At 39.0% G+C, this 14,655-nt stretch overlaps 1 protein-coding gene across 3 annotated transcripts in view; it reads left to right on the top strand.

Moving 5' to 3' along the window:
- CHN2 (chimerin 2) overlaps positions 1–14,655 on the top strand; it is a 163,368-nt gene that overhangs the window by 73,536 nt on the left and 75,177 nt on the right. Inside the window, exon 3 of one of the 3 annotated variants that reach the window (XM_055707931.1) lies at positions 1,443–1,498. The exons of the other annotated variants lie outside the window; for them this stretch is intronic. Within the exon in view, the coding sequence (XP_055563906.1) occupies positions 1,443–1,498 (56 nt within the window). The remainder of the gene's footprint in view (positions 1–1,442; positions 1,499–14,655) is intronic. 3 annotated transcript variants of the gene reach the window in all.

The following is a 14,655-nucleotide window of genomic DNA, read 5'->3' as shown; positions in this document are numbered from 1 at the left end:
TTGAAGCAAAATTTTCATGCTGTGCTTGGCAATTCTCACAAGTCATTTGATCACAGCAGAGTAAGGCTTTGTACCGTAGTCACACAATTGCAAGTGGTAAGGAAGACCACAAGTTACCATGAATCTTGTGCAAATGTAGTGGGAGATCTCGCAGCACCGAACGATGCAGGTTAAATCCAAAGCCTTAGCACAAATTCAGGATCACATCCATTTGCATTAAAATTGATAGGGAACATAAGAAATCATAAAGCCTCTTTCTGTGCCCCTCTGAGGAACCGGGGGTGAAGGTTGGGTTGGGAAACGGAGAGGTTATGTTTTTTTCCATTTTGACATTAGCAGAGAACAAAAGCCCCTGAAGGTTTCACGTCCCCAGAGTGACAAGCTTGGGCGCAAGCCAAGGACTTCCCCACTTCTCAGATTTTGTCGCTCCTAGGCCCATTTAATGAGAAGGTGCAGAAGGTGGGAGAAGTTGCTGAAGAGTAATACCTATCACTTCACTTTCTGCAACAGGGATTCTGTGTTTATCAAACCTACAGGCACTGATGTTCCTCCCATAATCTACCACCTTTCTGGGCATAATTCAAAGCTTCACAAGCATTATGAAAAGCTGTGTTCTAGAAACTAGGTCTTTTAAAAAAATTCATAGACACGACATGATCTATCTAAGTAGAAGAAGGTCAGCATACAGAAGGCCTTTCTCAAGGGAGGCAATCCAAACCTGTGGGATTTTTACTGGAGTTACAGAGAGACAGTCTGTCTGCACTGGAATTGATTACTGTCATTGTATGTCAGCGTCTTCTCACAGCTCTGGAGGGAAAAGGAAGGAGAGGATCTCATTAAATACATGCAGTGAAGAGGCTGGGGGCCAGGGTTCAGCGAGTACCCCTAGCCTCAGGTCTCTTTCCTCCAGCCCTCAGAAGATTTTCAAAATTGATCCAGGGCCATTTGAATAGGGTGTAATTGCTCTGAAAGGAATGTTTACTTGCTCATCAGTAATTGCCAGCAAATCTTGAAATAAATTACAAAACTGTGGTAAACCCTTTCAAATGTGCTGAACTCTTTCTTGGCCTATCCAAAAAACCACTGCTTGGACTGGTAAGCAATCTGTTCTTGAGTTGTTACAACATGGTATATGCAAAAGTGAGATGTTACCCTGAGATACACCTAATAAATCTTTCTAGCTAGTCTTCCCTGGTATAGAAATGTAATAACAAGTACAAAAGGAGATAATACTTCTAAAAGTTACAGCAGTGATCACTTAGGTAGTTTGCAGGTCGACAACCGATTTTCATGTAAGTGACTTAGTTATGCTGGAATACCTCCATTTGCCATCCTTTACATTTGCATTTTTCTCAGCAGCCTCTGGCTAAAAAGACTCATCTGAATAAAAGTTTGTGTATGTTGCCGTCTTCTAATCATCTGTACACTTTTGTGTTTGACAGTATATCAATTGCAACAAGAGGCACCACGTCCCAAGAGAATTATCTGTCCTCGGGAGGTCAGTTCTTCTTTCTCTCTACCTTGTTAAATCAGATGAATTGTCGGCAGCATATGATTACCAAAACATTTTCTGTACTGTCTGCAGGTAGTATTTAATTTTTCTAAGCCATTATTTTATATATTCATTTTTCTTAATGTTGATTAAAGCAGATTAATATTTTCTAATTAGTCACGGAGGCCTCATTCTACCACTAGAAGCCACTTCATTAGACAAATGCTCATTAATTGTTGCCTAGTGTGCTTTTCTGTATGCTACCTGAAGTATTGTGTTTCCTTGTCAAAATGAAGGTGGTTTTGGTTCCTGCATCTGCATATTAACCTCTGTGTGAAATGTTTCAACATGATACATGTAGCTCCAGTTTGCCGAATGCATTCTGCCAAGGATCATGTGCAAGTGAATATAGTGAAGTGATAGCCGGAGAGCTTGGTTCTGTCACAGAAACTTCAAAGATTATAGAATATTTAGAAATCTATAGGGCTGCAGGTTTGGCTGAGTCATCTTGTCTCCGTGTTTTCTTTTTCTGTATTTCTCCATTTCTACTTAGTCAAATATGTCATTTCCTCAACCTGCATGGCATAACAGTAATGGAAAACATATGTAGATGTCTCTGCTCAATCAATAAAACTGTGATAGTTTTATCTTCTCTATTCTTCTAATTCTCAGGGACAAATTTTGTGCAAATAGGCATGTAATGCTAGTAATAAAAATACTGAACGCACGAAGCAATTGCATGAGGTATAAAAGTTGATGTGAAAGAAGATAGAAACTGCAGTTCATTGGCATTCTGTATAGCTAAACTCTCAAACATCATCCTGATCTCTGACCTGCTTCCCACACAGTGTACCCATTGAGGTAGAGCCCTAGCGCAGCATCTCTCAAATATTATCAGATACTATCTCAAAACTATTTTGTGTGGGGCAGGAGGTTTTGTACCAAGGCACAGGGAGTTGCCCCGGGTCGTGAAGAAGATCCGTTGCGAAGCCAGGAGTTGAATCCAGTCTTGCTGAGTCCACCCAGCTCCTTAACTAAAAAGCCATTGCATTTTTCTCTCAAGTGCCATCTCCCAGTTGTTTCAGGGCAGGGAGAGCAGGGACTGGAAGTCTTCAAGCCCTGTCAGTTCGGAACGATCCCAAGACAGATACGCAGGATGCTAAGAAGGGCAAGCAAAACACCGGAGAGGGTGAACCCTTGTGTCATCCTTTCTCCCTGTCAGAGGCAAGGCTCGGGGAGAAGGAGCACGCACTAGCCCTGTGGGACTTCAGTGCACATGTGTCGAAGGGTTTTAACAAGACCTTCCTCTCTGAAATTCTCAAGCAAAACAAATGACAGGTAGGTCTCTGTGGCTGGTATTCTCTGAAGGAGAGGACATTAAAGTTTTTACTAAATGAGTATCAATTAACAATCAATTAGGCTATAGTTAAGGTAAACAATTTATTTACTTCCAGTGCGGCCTTAGAGGAGTTTCTCGCTTTGTGTAAGTTAGTAGTTTCCCTAATATTTTATTTATCTATTTCATACTGGAACTACTTGGAGGAAGAACTTGTCTTCAGAAAATCTGATTAATAAGCACTGAATGCTTAGGAACCGTTGTCTACAATTTGTACTCATCTTTATGGGGATACAAGTGACTTAGTTTGAATAAGTTTAATCCAAAATTTATTGTGCTAACTCAAATTAAAGCATTTTTTAGCTTGCCTCCATGAGTGAAAATTTGAATTGAGCTAAAATGTGCTGTAAAGTGGAGTAGCAATTGTATTCTTGTTCTTGAAAGAAGAGATTATCTACACAAGCGAGTGGAATAAATATGCAGCTATCAACTCTTTACCAATGTGCTGTATTAAATGTATTTCCTTAGACTTATGAAGTTATCCTTTGCTCCCTTTGCCTGATGTTTAAAGACTATAGATATTTAGTGCCTATTCAGGTCGCTTCCAAAGATTTGCAAAAGGAAGCTAAGATCTTATTATATTAACCAAATTAATAAAGCATCTGATTCACGTAATCTGGGTTTGGTTCTGACTAATGAACCATTTTTAGTGGTTCATTTCATGGACTGAAGAGAGTCCTGTTTTGATATTATTTTTTTTTTAATTTAGTTAAACAGCTGAAAATAAGAGACTTTATTTGGAGGTAGGTATATAAAGCAGTGTAAATTCCCACAAATGTGATCTTTGGTTGGTTTCTTGTTACTTGGATTTTGAGTCTTTGTGTAGCTCAGCTGTATGTGTTCACAGTCTGCTTGCTAGAACGGAATCTCTGACCCAGAAGCCAAAAAACATTACAACACCGATGATGTGCTTCATTTTTAAATATAGCTGGGGAGGTGGGGACGGGTGGAGTGTCCTGATACCCGGATTGTTCCTTGTGGTTTGTATTATCAGTTTTATATGGAGCAGAACTACATACTGGTTTTATAAAGCATCACAGTCTGTTTAAGAGAGAAAATTCATCGCTGTGTTCCTATGCCACTTATCAGCTTTTACAGCACACGTACGGTAAAGTGGGTGTTTTGGGGTTGTTCTTGATTCTGGTTTTAGTTCAGTGTAATCTGATGAGTGTATAGGCTTGCCTCACTAAAGATGGTGTCTTATTAATCCTAAATTTCTGTTATAGAGAAATATCTCAAAATCTAATTTTGTGTTATGTATGTGAAAATACATTAATTGGCAGTGCGATAGTTATTTAGTATGCAATGTGATGCTCATCCAACATCTGGAGAGCAGGTGTCAGCATGATGTGTGACTGATGGGGAAAAGATTTATTGCTTCATGTACATATCGTAGGAACTGGACTTTGCTGAGGGTGTTCTCTTGTATAATTTAGGATGCAAACTGCTTCAGACAAATGTAAAAATTGCAAATAATTTTAAATCTTTCATGCTTATGGGAAGATGTCTTTCATTCATAATTGCCAAATCCCGCACAAGGAAATTGAAGCATCTGCTGCAAACAAAATCTGTAACACCAACAAACTTGTGAAGAGTTGGAGACCTTTTTTTGCTCTCACTACTTGGCATTTTCATTATTCCTCCTGCTTTTCTATTGCCATATTCCACATTCTCTGTATTCATTTGCTCTTTCATTACCTCTTTGTTACTCCATAGTCACAAGGGGTTTAGCCTCAGGTCTCTGCGGTTCTGCCATGTGATTTGTGTGGATTTCTTGATTAACTATACTGTGGAGACAGAAATCACCTCTCCTGATATGCAAACCACCAGACTAAAAGCCGGAACTGTAAATAAAACATGAACATTTATATCTTTGTGTCTTTGAGCTTTGCTATCCTGATTTTCGGTGGGGTTTTTGGTTTTTTTGCCTGCCTAAATATCTTGTCAGCAAAAGCAGGTTGTTCCTGCAATGGGAATCATACTGAATGAACTGTTAGGGCTTCAGGTATCTAACGGCTTTTAATTAATCACCACAGGCAGCGAGACTAGTGTGAATATCCTACCTTTCCAATAACATTGGATTTCTGCCAATATCCTCATTTGTAACCATATTCCTTCCAGCACTGTTTTAATGATTTATTTTTTAAATAGAAAAAGTTTCGTTTAAAAGTGTCATTCACGTGGAGGAGTAGCTTTTAAATATTGTGCAAGTGTGATGATAGGGACCAAAGAATCAGATTCATGTTGTGAGGAAGCCATATTATAAGCATCTTTTAGGGTTTATACTACAGAAATGCTGATAAAATATGACATTCTCAGAAAAGAATTCAAGCATTCAACTTCCTGGTTTTATTTGAAAGTAATATTTTAAAGAATTCTTAATTTTAAGAAATATTTCAGGAATAGCTTATTAAAAGTTAAAATATCTTTTAAAGAAATGGAGACTTTAACAAAGTAAAAGAATAAGGAAGAATAGTGACATTATTTGGGAATATTTTTGGTTAAACAATAGGCTTGTTATAAATTTCCTTCAAGGAGGGAGTGAGCGTTACCCATGAGGTTTTTCGTTACTTGTGTAGAGATATTCATACCTGTGAATGCTATTCACGTTCTGTTCCAAGAAAGCCTTAATTGCTGGCAGCAATTTTTAGGGCTGGTGAGTTTGTCTTGCATTAGACCTCACATATTCCTAACAGTGCCTTGGCCAAGCCAGTGTCAGCAACAGTGAGAATCTACTCATCTAAATTTCCCTAGTGTAGGCAAAGCCTTAGAGCCCTAACTTATATTATTATGTAGAAAAATGTCAGTTAATTGCCTTCCTCGTCATTCTGAATTCCAAATAGGTTGTGTCAGAAGCAGCAAAAAATATTGTCTCTGCCTTTAAAGCATCAAAATTATAGTTTCTTGATTAAAAGCAAATATGATTACAAAGGGGAGAGTTTTCTCTGAAAAAAATAATATCCCTTTTCCTTTTTGCTTAAGTGATTGTAAGAGACTAAAATAATGATGGCGTATTCAGACTGTACCACTGAGAGTCTTTCACTCTTAACCATCCAGAGGGTCAGGAAGTGTTTTGTGTTTTGACCCCCTGGGTATCCATTACCCAGATTTATCAAAACAAGTGTATAGATAGTAACATTTCATAGAGCATAATTGTTGAAACGATCACTAGCAGGTTTATAATGATATTGCCGTCTTGTACATTGCTAGCAAAGAATATACGGGATCATTGCACATCTCCAAAACTGAACCACTGCAAATTATTCTTTACGCAGTTATCGTCAAAGTGTCTTCTGAAGCATGGGATTCAAGCTAAGAACAATGCAGTTAGCAGAGTATCCTTTAAAAAACAGCAGTATTGAAAAGTGCTTTAAAAATGCTGGTTACTTTCATCAGTCCTTCTTTCAGGTACAAAAGTGTTTCACATTTGTACGTAACAAAAGGCTTGTGATTAGGTAAGCTTGAGCAAGGTTGTTAAAATTAACCCTTAGCAAGATGTTTGCAAAGTAAAAGATAAGTGTTTAATCATTGCAGTAGTCTTCCATGAATTCCCTTATTCTGCTCACTTAGTGACCTTTACAAGCTGAATATTTCCTCTTTCCCCTTGCCCTCGTCTTTCTAAAAACAGTGTCTATACTATGGTAAAGTACTAGAGAGCTGTAACAAGGCATTGAAATTGGCCATAAAATTGATGGTAAATAATGGGAGTAAATGGGAATTTTCATGGCACTTGTTCAAATCACTCTACTGCAAAAAGTCAGACAATACCATGAGAAGGTGTCTCTTACTGTCAGTCCTGAGAGCTTATCTAACAATTTAGAATATTATAATCTTTTTCTTAGAAAGAAACCTCAGCACACACACAGTGACACACCAAGAGACCCCATTAGCCAGCAATTAAGTGAAAACAAGCAGAATTGATCTGAAACCTATTTCATTAATGAAAATGTTTGTACAGATAAGACTTAATGCAGCCTATATCTTCAAATTCCTATAATATTGCTGCTGTTTCAATTGTGGTTTTGTAATCCTATCTTCATGATAGAAACATAAAGAAACAAGGAGGACACAGCAGTAGTCTATGGGCTGCAAACGAATCTGAAGAGCAATTCTGAGTAGACATTGACAAAAGGAGGAAAGTTCTTCAGCTGAAATCCGTAGTGAACATAGAAGAGCCTGGCTACACTGGAGGAGGCTGAAAACAAGTGAAGGTCAGGGAGGTTCCTTGGTTAAATTGGTGCAGAGGACCCATGGAAAGTTGGAAGGTACTGTTTCCAGCATCCCTCTAAAAAGGCCACAAGCAGGTTTTCCTTATTGGATTTAAAATGTGGGTTTACATACAGTGTCATTTTCCTGTGGTATCTCCATAGTGAACTTTTTCCCACAGAATGTCAATGATTTGCAGCAGGGGATGAAAGAAAGGAGGGAGGCTGGAATATTGCTTGCTCAAAATTTGCTTGAATTCATCGCATCAGAGAAAGTTGCCAATGTTTTTTGGTTTTTTTTCCAAGGCATTTTAAGGACTGACAGGAAATCTCATCTCTTCTGGAGTCCATGAAGTCTCACCCCCCTGCAGCAGCAGGGTGGTGGAGCACTCAGACAAAGCCAAATCGTTCTCATTTTTACAGTCCATTGCCTACTGAACAGAGGAGAAAGCTTTCTAATTATTCTGCAAGCACGATACTAAATATTGCCTTGAAGTTGTTACAGCTAAACAAAGCTGGAAGACATTTGTCTGTTCCACTTGAAGTTCATCATGTTTGATTTACTAATATTCTAGGTTATGATTTGCAAATTAGACTGATGTTCATCTTTGTCAGAGGAATACAGCATGAACCAGTTAGGGCATTTATTGATCACTGCAACATGGAAAAGTTAAACCCCTCTTTTTGGAAGACAAGATGGCAACTTCTAACTAATGAGCACAAACTGTATGTAGCTGCCTTTATGGACCAATTAGCTTAGTAATTATCCCTCTGGCTTTGCTTGAAAGCTTCTTTGGGAAGTTTTACCCTCCTCTCCATTCTTCCTTGGAAGTGGGTGGTGTGTGTGTGTCTGTGATTTTGCTATTCTAATTTTTTATTTCCTTTTATCCTGTTACATATCAGTCTTTTCATCTAGTTCTTTTTATTTTGACATGATGTTTGATGTAGGTAGTTTTCAAACCAAAATAAATGAAAGTCTGTTTCTTATCTCGACCTAGATAAAATTTATCAATAAGCCTACGTGAGATGTCTGGTGTCTTTTTTCAAGATTCAAGATGAGAAACACAGAGTATGGAGCAGCTGATGAATTTGTATTTCCTAATATGAATAAATACAGAAACTTTACACATCTATCTTGCTTCCTGTACTTCATGTACATGTATGTATATAGCTGCACACACAGAATGATCAAATCGGCCAGTTACACACATCTTTTTGAAACACTGAAGAGAAGTAGGTGTGAACATGGTAGTGTTTTTATGGTTTTCAAACAAGGACTCTTTAATTTCAGGGTTCAGAATGAAAATTCAGATTTGCAGTGTAGGTTTCTGTTTATCTTTTGTTTCTGAAAGATTTGCATCTTTTTGAAATACCATTATGACTAACTAATATGTACTGACATGTTTTAACTGCCCTGTATAAATCAGTTAAGAGTGTATCTGTATATGTGATAGAGATGGTTTATGTTGAAATGAAAGCATCTGTAAGTTAAGATATTGTTCATAATTTGGAAAATAAATATTCTCCTACTAGTATTTTGTGAAGAAGCTAATAGGATCTCATATTTTTTCCAGACCCAGGAAAATAGCTAGCACTATATAAGCCCACTTACTGCTGTTCAGACTTTGCAGATAGCCTGGCTTAAAAGAAACATCTGCAGTTCCCAAGTACAGAGCAGAAACCAGCAGCAGGAGATAAACTGGATTAGTATTATTATTCCTCTTTGCATTTTTGCTTTCATCCTTCCCCTGTGCCCGTGCAGAGGTGTTCTCCCAGTAATGAAGTGGCAGTGCATCTCACACCCCACGTTGCTGTGCAGGGGCTTGTCTAAGGTCCCCTCCTCCTCATTTTCCTCCTACCCCATCCATGCTCAGGTCTCATGGGTTGTTTCCTGATTTTCCTTCTACACTTACAGCCCATGCTTGAGTTTATAACCAGCAGACTGGTTATAAACATTTGTTTGGCACTTTACAAGTGCATTCAGCAGACATCTTGCTGAAAGGCTACAAGTTTATGTCAGATAGTAGCAGTGAGCTGGTTGGGAAGCATGGCTTTTGGGGATGCATTATGGTAGGTGACATAACACCAGCAGGTTTGTACAGATGTACTGTGGACTGCTGTGGCATGTGTAATAGGAATGTTTCAGCGCTTCTCACAGGTTACAGAACTGCAAGCAGCGTTTAGGGCATTGGTATTGCTTACTGCATTTGTCTGCTTCTGCTGGAGATATTTTTCTTCCCATTTAAATGACTCAACACATGATTCTTGGGGAAAAAAAAAAGAGTGCCGTTTAAATGCTGTATTCAAAATTTTCATCTTGCATTCAAGGTAACATCGATATTCCTTCTTAGATTTAATGATGTCCTTACTGTGTGAATGGAAGCTGCATAACAGAATAGGTGACTCCTGCTTTTGCTGTTGAAGTTGTTTGAACCTGACCCTCTCTCCCCAACTGTTTAGCAGCAGCAGCCTTCTTGATTAAGATTTATTTCAGTTTATTTTATCCCATGTTCAGGAGTACATTATTTTCTTTACTAGGTGAGAAAATATTTGCTTTTTTTTTTTTACTTGTTCAGTCTTGCTCTTTTCCATTGGAGCTGAATATATACAGAAATATATTCTGGTTTAGTAGCAATAACAGATGTCTGTGTTGGGGGAGATTTTTGTTACCTTCTGGAGTTTATAGTGTTTTGTCTGGCATATTGATTATTGGCTGCTGGACAGTTTGCTCAAGGTCATAGATAGGAAACAAACCTGAGTTAAAAATACCCTCATAAAGGATGACATAAAGCAGCTCTTTTAAAAGTTTGGTACAAGCAAGTAAACAAACAAGCAAACTCAATTCTTTTTGAATTCATTGTCTTTTAAAAATTACAGAAATAACCTTGTTTAAGTGGAAGTCGGCCTGCAGTTAAGTGCCACAGTACCAGCCAGAGCTGCTGAGCTTCCTGTGTTGGCGATGCATTATCCTTCTGCAAAAGAGTTGTTCTGCATCTTACCTTCTCCCTAGGTTACAGCACATCGTCAGAGCAGAGCTGTGCAGCTCTGAGCAGCAGTTCATAAAAACATTCTTTGTGTCCTTCACTTCTGTCTTTCCTTTTATGTTATTCTTGGGAGTGAAGAACTCCACTCCTACCTTTTCCCCAGCACTGTAAATTTTACCGCAGAACATTTTTTTAGAAATACATCAAACACAATTTGGTGCTTTGCTATGCTGATAGATTTAAACTGACTTTTGTTATTTAGGTAAGTGGTGACCAGTTTATCACTTGAAGGTTTGGCTTTCTCCTCTAGAACACAACACAGTCTACTGCCTTCTCCCTGCTGCCTTCACTCCCGAGAGCCTCACAGAAGTGGGCAGAGTCATGGTATTATTGCAGTTTTGTATGCGATTTATAGAAGTCAATCAGTCTGCTCCTGGCTAATCCCTGTCTCCTGAGAGCAGTCCAGGTAGAGATGAAGAACAGCCTGGATTGTGTTATCTTGGTGCTGGAGGAGGTTGTCATCCCTGCATCAAGAAGAGATGTTTGCATATCCTTTTCTTAAAGCCTTTCAAGGCTGAAGATTTCATGACCACCTCTGCTTATTTATTTAGTGTTTCATTATTTGTAACACCTTCCTAAGATCTATCTTCTTTTTTGCCATTTGAGCCTATTACTCCCTGTCATGTCTAGTAAGCACACAGAGAACAAATTCTTTTCTTTCCTTTTGAAATCAGCCTTTTTCCTACCTGTTTCCTACAGCCGCTCTCTGTCTCCTTTTCTTTAGGCCAGTCTCTTTTCATGTCTTTCACAGCTGCTAGATACCCGCTTGCTCCAGTTACTTGCTTCAGTCTTTCTTGAGATGTGGTGGCCAAACCCGCTCTCGGTATTCCAGCTAGAGGCTTTCTGAGTGGACATTGCAAGGAGAGGATTACTCTAAGGATTACTCTTAAGGTTGGCCACACTCTTATTTTTATACCCCAGTATGACATTCTGGTTTTGGCAGTTTTTGCAAGAGACAGCATCAGTGATTCATGTTCATTTTATAATCTGTAACGATGCCAGGATCCTTTTCTGCAGAGACCTGTCTAGTCATCGTCCCTCTGGTATTTTGAATGATTTTGACATCTTGCTCCCAGCTACTTTCTTGGAGCCACTGTAGTCCCTTGCTGTCACGTGGCTGAATGTATGTCCGTCAAGTGGCCCTAACGATGGCGTTGGCATGGCTCTGTGACTGAATGACAAAAGGAGATGCAGGCTTACAAAACTGTTCATGTCACCTTTCTCTCTGGAGAGCCTCTGAAACACGGGTGGAATATGTTCCGGGGGCTTGTGCACTGCTAGTTGCTTTTTGAGGTACGTCTTTGTGCCTCCCTCATCACACAGTCAAAGTACATGAATGTATTCATGGAGTTACATGTGCTGGATGGGCTCTGTCATATGAAGCCTGTCCCGTCAGTCATGCTGAATGCCATTGACTGAAAATCCTAGGGGAGAAAACTATCATTTTGTCATGTATGTACATAGCGTGTCTATAATTGGCCTGTCCTTGGCCAGGGAGTACAGATTTTACACTGCTGCTACTCCTACTAACAAAATTAGCAACAGGCTTTATGATATGATACTTTCTGCAAAACCAAGAGTTGCTTCTCTTTGAAAATGTTGATGCCAGAGAGCCTGATAAGGTAATAGTAAAGAAGTGGTAAAAAGGTAGTAAAACAGTTAGATTAATACTTCCCTTCAAAAAGAATGTTCTCCCAATTTAAATTGCTTAAGAGTCATTCACGTGAAATAATTTGTCCTATTCGGAGTGAAAGTTAGACACGCTAATTCATCTACGTAGAAATTTCTTTAAGAAGAATTTGAAGGCAAAATTATGTTATAGGAGTAATGAAATGCAACATAGTTTTTTACTTCATTCCATTTAATGGAGGCTTACAATCTTCCTTAATACTTTTTGGTTCTTGATTGTAAGGCTAAAGTTTGCGGTTGGCTTATGACAATTCTGCCAAAAGCTGAACAATGCAGGCAATAAACTTTTCTGGGTTTACTGGGCTTGTCTTGAAAGCTTCTCTTACAACTCTTTTATTTCTCTTCATGTCAAACTGAGCTGAGAAACGTTATTTATATCTAGTCAACTAGAATTACTGAAAAATAATTAGGATTGTTCCAAACAGAAAATATATCAGATTAAACTTCCTTTGGGAAAATGCCTCACTGCCTGCTCTGAGTGATCATACTAACATTATTAACTCTTGGATCTTGTTTCTCTGCTCCTTCTGTGTACTGGAGAGAAGAACAGAAAGCCAGGTGCAGCTACCCACCTTATTGTTTCCCTTCCTTTTTATACTCTCTTCATGGATGTGTTAAGGGAGTGGATGAAATAGGTAGATGGACAATGTTATGCCATGTTGGCCCTTCCGAATTACAGGCAGATTGCTGTCCTAGATGGATTTCTAAATTTTCATTCCAACATTTCTAGATTTCAGCTTTGGCCACTGGGTAAGGAAATATGTCTTGTGCAATGAAGCTGAAGAGAAATTTGCTTTTTCTGAAATTAGGTTTATCTTATTTTTGTGGTAGTACTTGTGCAGAAAGAATTCTTCAGGGTATCTTCAAATCTTCAGTGCAGTGTGGTTTGGGTATCAATGCTTGCAATGAAAATCTATCACATTAGGGGATGCTCACCTCCTGCCTGCATGATTCCCAGTAGTTTTGTGATGAGTTATCTTGCAGAGTGGTGTAAGATCTTAATACAATAATCTGTACATTAGCAGGAATATGTCATGCCAGGCCTAAACCATCCTGGCCAAAAGAGGAGCCACAAATCCCAGGGTATTAAAATTCAGTAACTTTCAAAATTATGTAAACATAATATATTGAATTAGCTTAGATTATTTTAGATAGCTAATGGTATTTTTTTTAAGAAGACACATTTCCTTCTCAGTGTTGACTTCAAACCCCAGTGCAGCTAACTCCATATCTTGAAGAATATGCTGTAACATTGGGGGAAGGGGGGGGGGTGGGGGGGTGGCGGGGAGGTACCAAACTTGTAAAACTAGACAAAGTGTACGAGTCAGGGTTTTTTTTTGGGGTGGGGACAGGCAATCAGGTTTGGCAGGCTGGAAGTCAAGGCTGGAGTATGCAGAGTCTCAAAAATATGTGCTTCCCAAGGCCTTTGGAGAGTGCCAGGAGAGCTGTACTGGGTTTCATTTCTCTTTGAATATGCTTCAAGAATAGATGCCACTGAATGTTGCTGGCTTTGTAAGAGTACTGGATTAGTAGTGATTTAGGCTGTTTCACCATCCATCTTATTTCCTGATCAACTTCACGTTAGTTTTAAACAATTTTGGCATTCACTGCTGATTCACAATTTGTACAACTATGAATTTCAGTAGTAATTTTCAGCGTTTTCCCCGTGGTTTCTGGAACGATGATCAGAAATGCCTGCTCTGCAACAACATTTTTGGGTTGAGATTGGCATTAATACCTTTTTCTAAGCCAGAAAATTACCATCTCACATTTGAATTGAAAGCTGCCACTTACTTTTAGGGGAGCGAGAGAGAGCCCATTTAATTTATCCTCTGTATGGGACTAATAAAAGCAAGCTGTGGAGCTCTTTAAGGCAAAATATATTTTCACTAGTGTGAAGACCTATTATTTGCCTTACGTGATTTTCCTCAGTTTTGTACTTTGTTTTTGTCTATTAGCATGAGAGTCCTAAATGATTCAAACCCTCTGGTCTCTCCCCTTGCTCAGTGTCTAGGGAGATGGGCCAGAGTGATGGATAAAAGCAACAGGTCACTTGGAAAAGGTGGCCCTTTTTTGAACAAGGAACTGTACGGGCTATATGGAAAGTGATGAAAGGGTTCTTCATAGCCATTGTCTATGCAAGAAACCTAAAGTGTGTATGTCCTCAGAATAAGGTTGGTTATTCTGGGCCCCTACCATCAGGGAACAGTCACTTTTCTACCTGTGGATTTTCTGTTCTTCCCACCACTAAGAATTCTCTTAGGTGGATCTGCCTGACTTTGTGTGTGCAAACCCATTTACAGCAGGAGAGGAAAAGCTAATCCCAACTGACTTTCAGTCACCTTTGCCTTCTGGGATATATAGAATTTCCCTTGAAGTTTGTACAGTGTCTGCAGTTGGCACAAAACAGACCTACTGGCCCCTTTGATATTTTTAAGCCTCTGCTCCATCAACTGTGCAGGCTTTTGGTTTATTTCCAGGTTCAGTCTGACATTCTGGTTTTGAACTAGAGACCCTGATGTTATTTTGATCTTTTGTCTTGCTTTAACTTTGTTTCTTTGTGTTTGTTCCTAGTGGTCAGGTTGGTTGGGAGAGAAATTATTATTATGGGTTGCGGTGAGCACACAGGAGGATTTTTAGATTCTGGGGCATCTGAATGGTCTGGTAGATCTGGAGATTCATTTGAGATACTACAGTATCTTTCTTGCCTAAAGCCAAGTGCTGAAGTTGTGGCTATTTTAGACACATAGATGGATGCTAAAAAATGATGGAGTGAAGGTTTCTGTTTTATGGAAAAGGAGGAATAATATAGGATTTGATGGGCTTTGT

The sequence above is a fragment of the Falco cherrug genome, chromosome 4, assembly GCF_023634085.1.
Source record: "Falco cherrug isolate bFalChe1 chromosome 4, bFalChe1.pri, whole genome shotgun sequence".
NCBI classification, from domain to species: domain Eukaryota; kingdom Metazoa; phylum Chordata; class Aves; order Falconiformes; family Falconidae; genus Falco; species Falco cherrug.
Note: the sequence above shows the minus strand (reverse complement) of the source record. Positions and strands in the feature narration are given on the sequence as shown.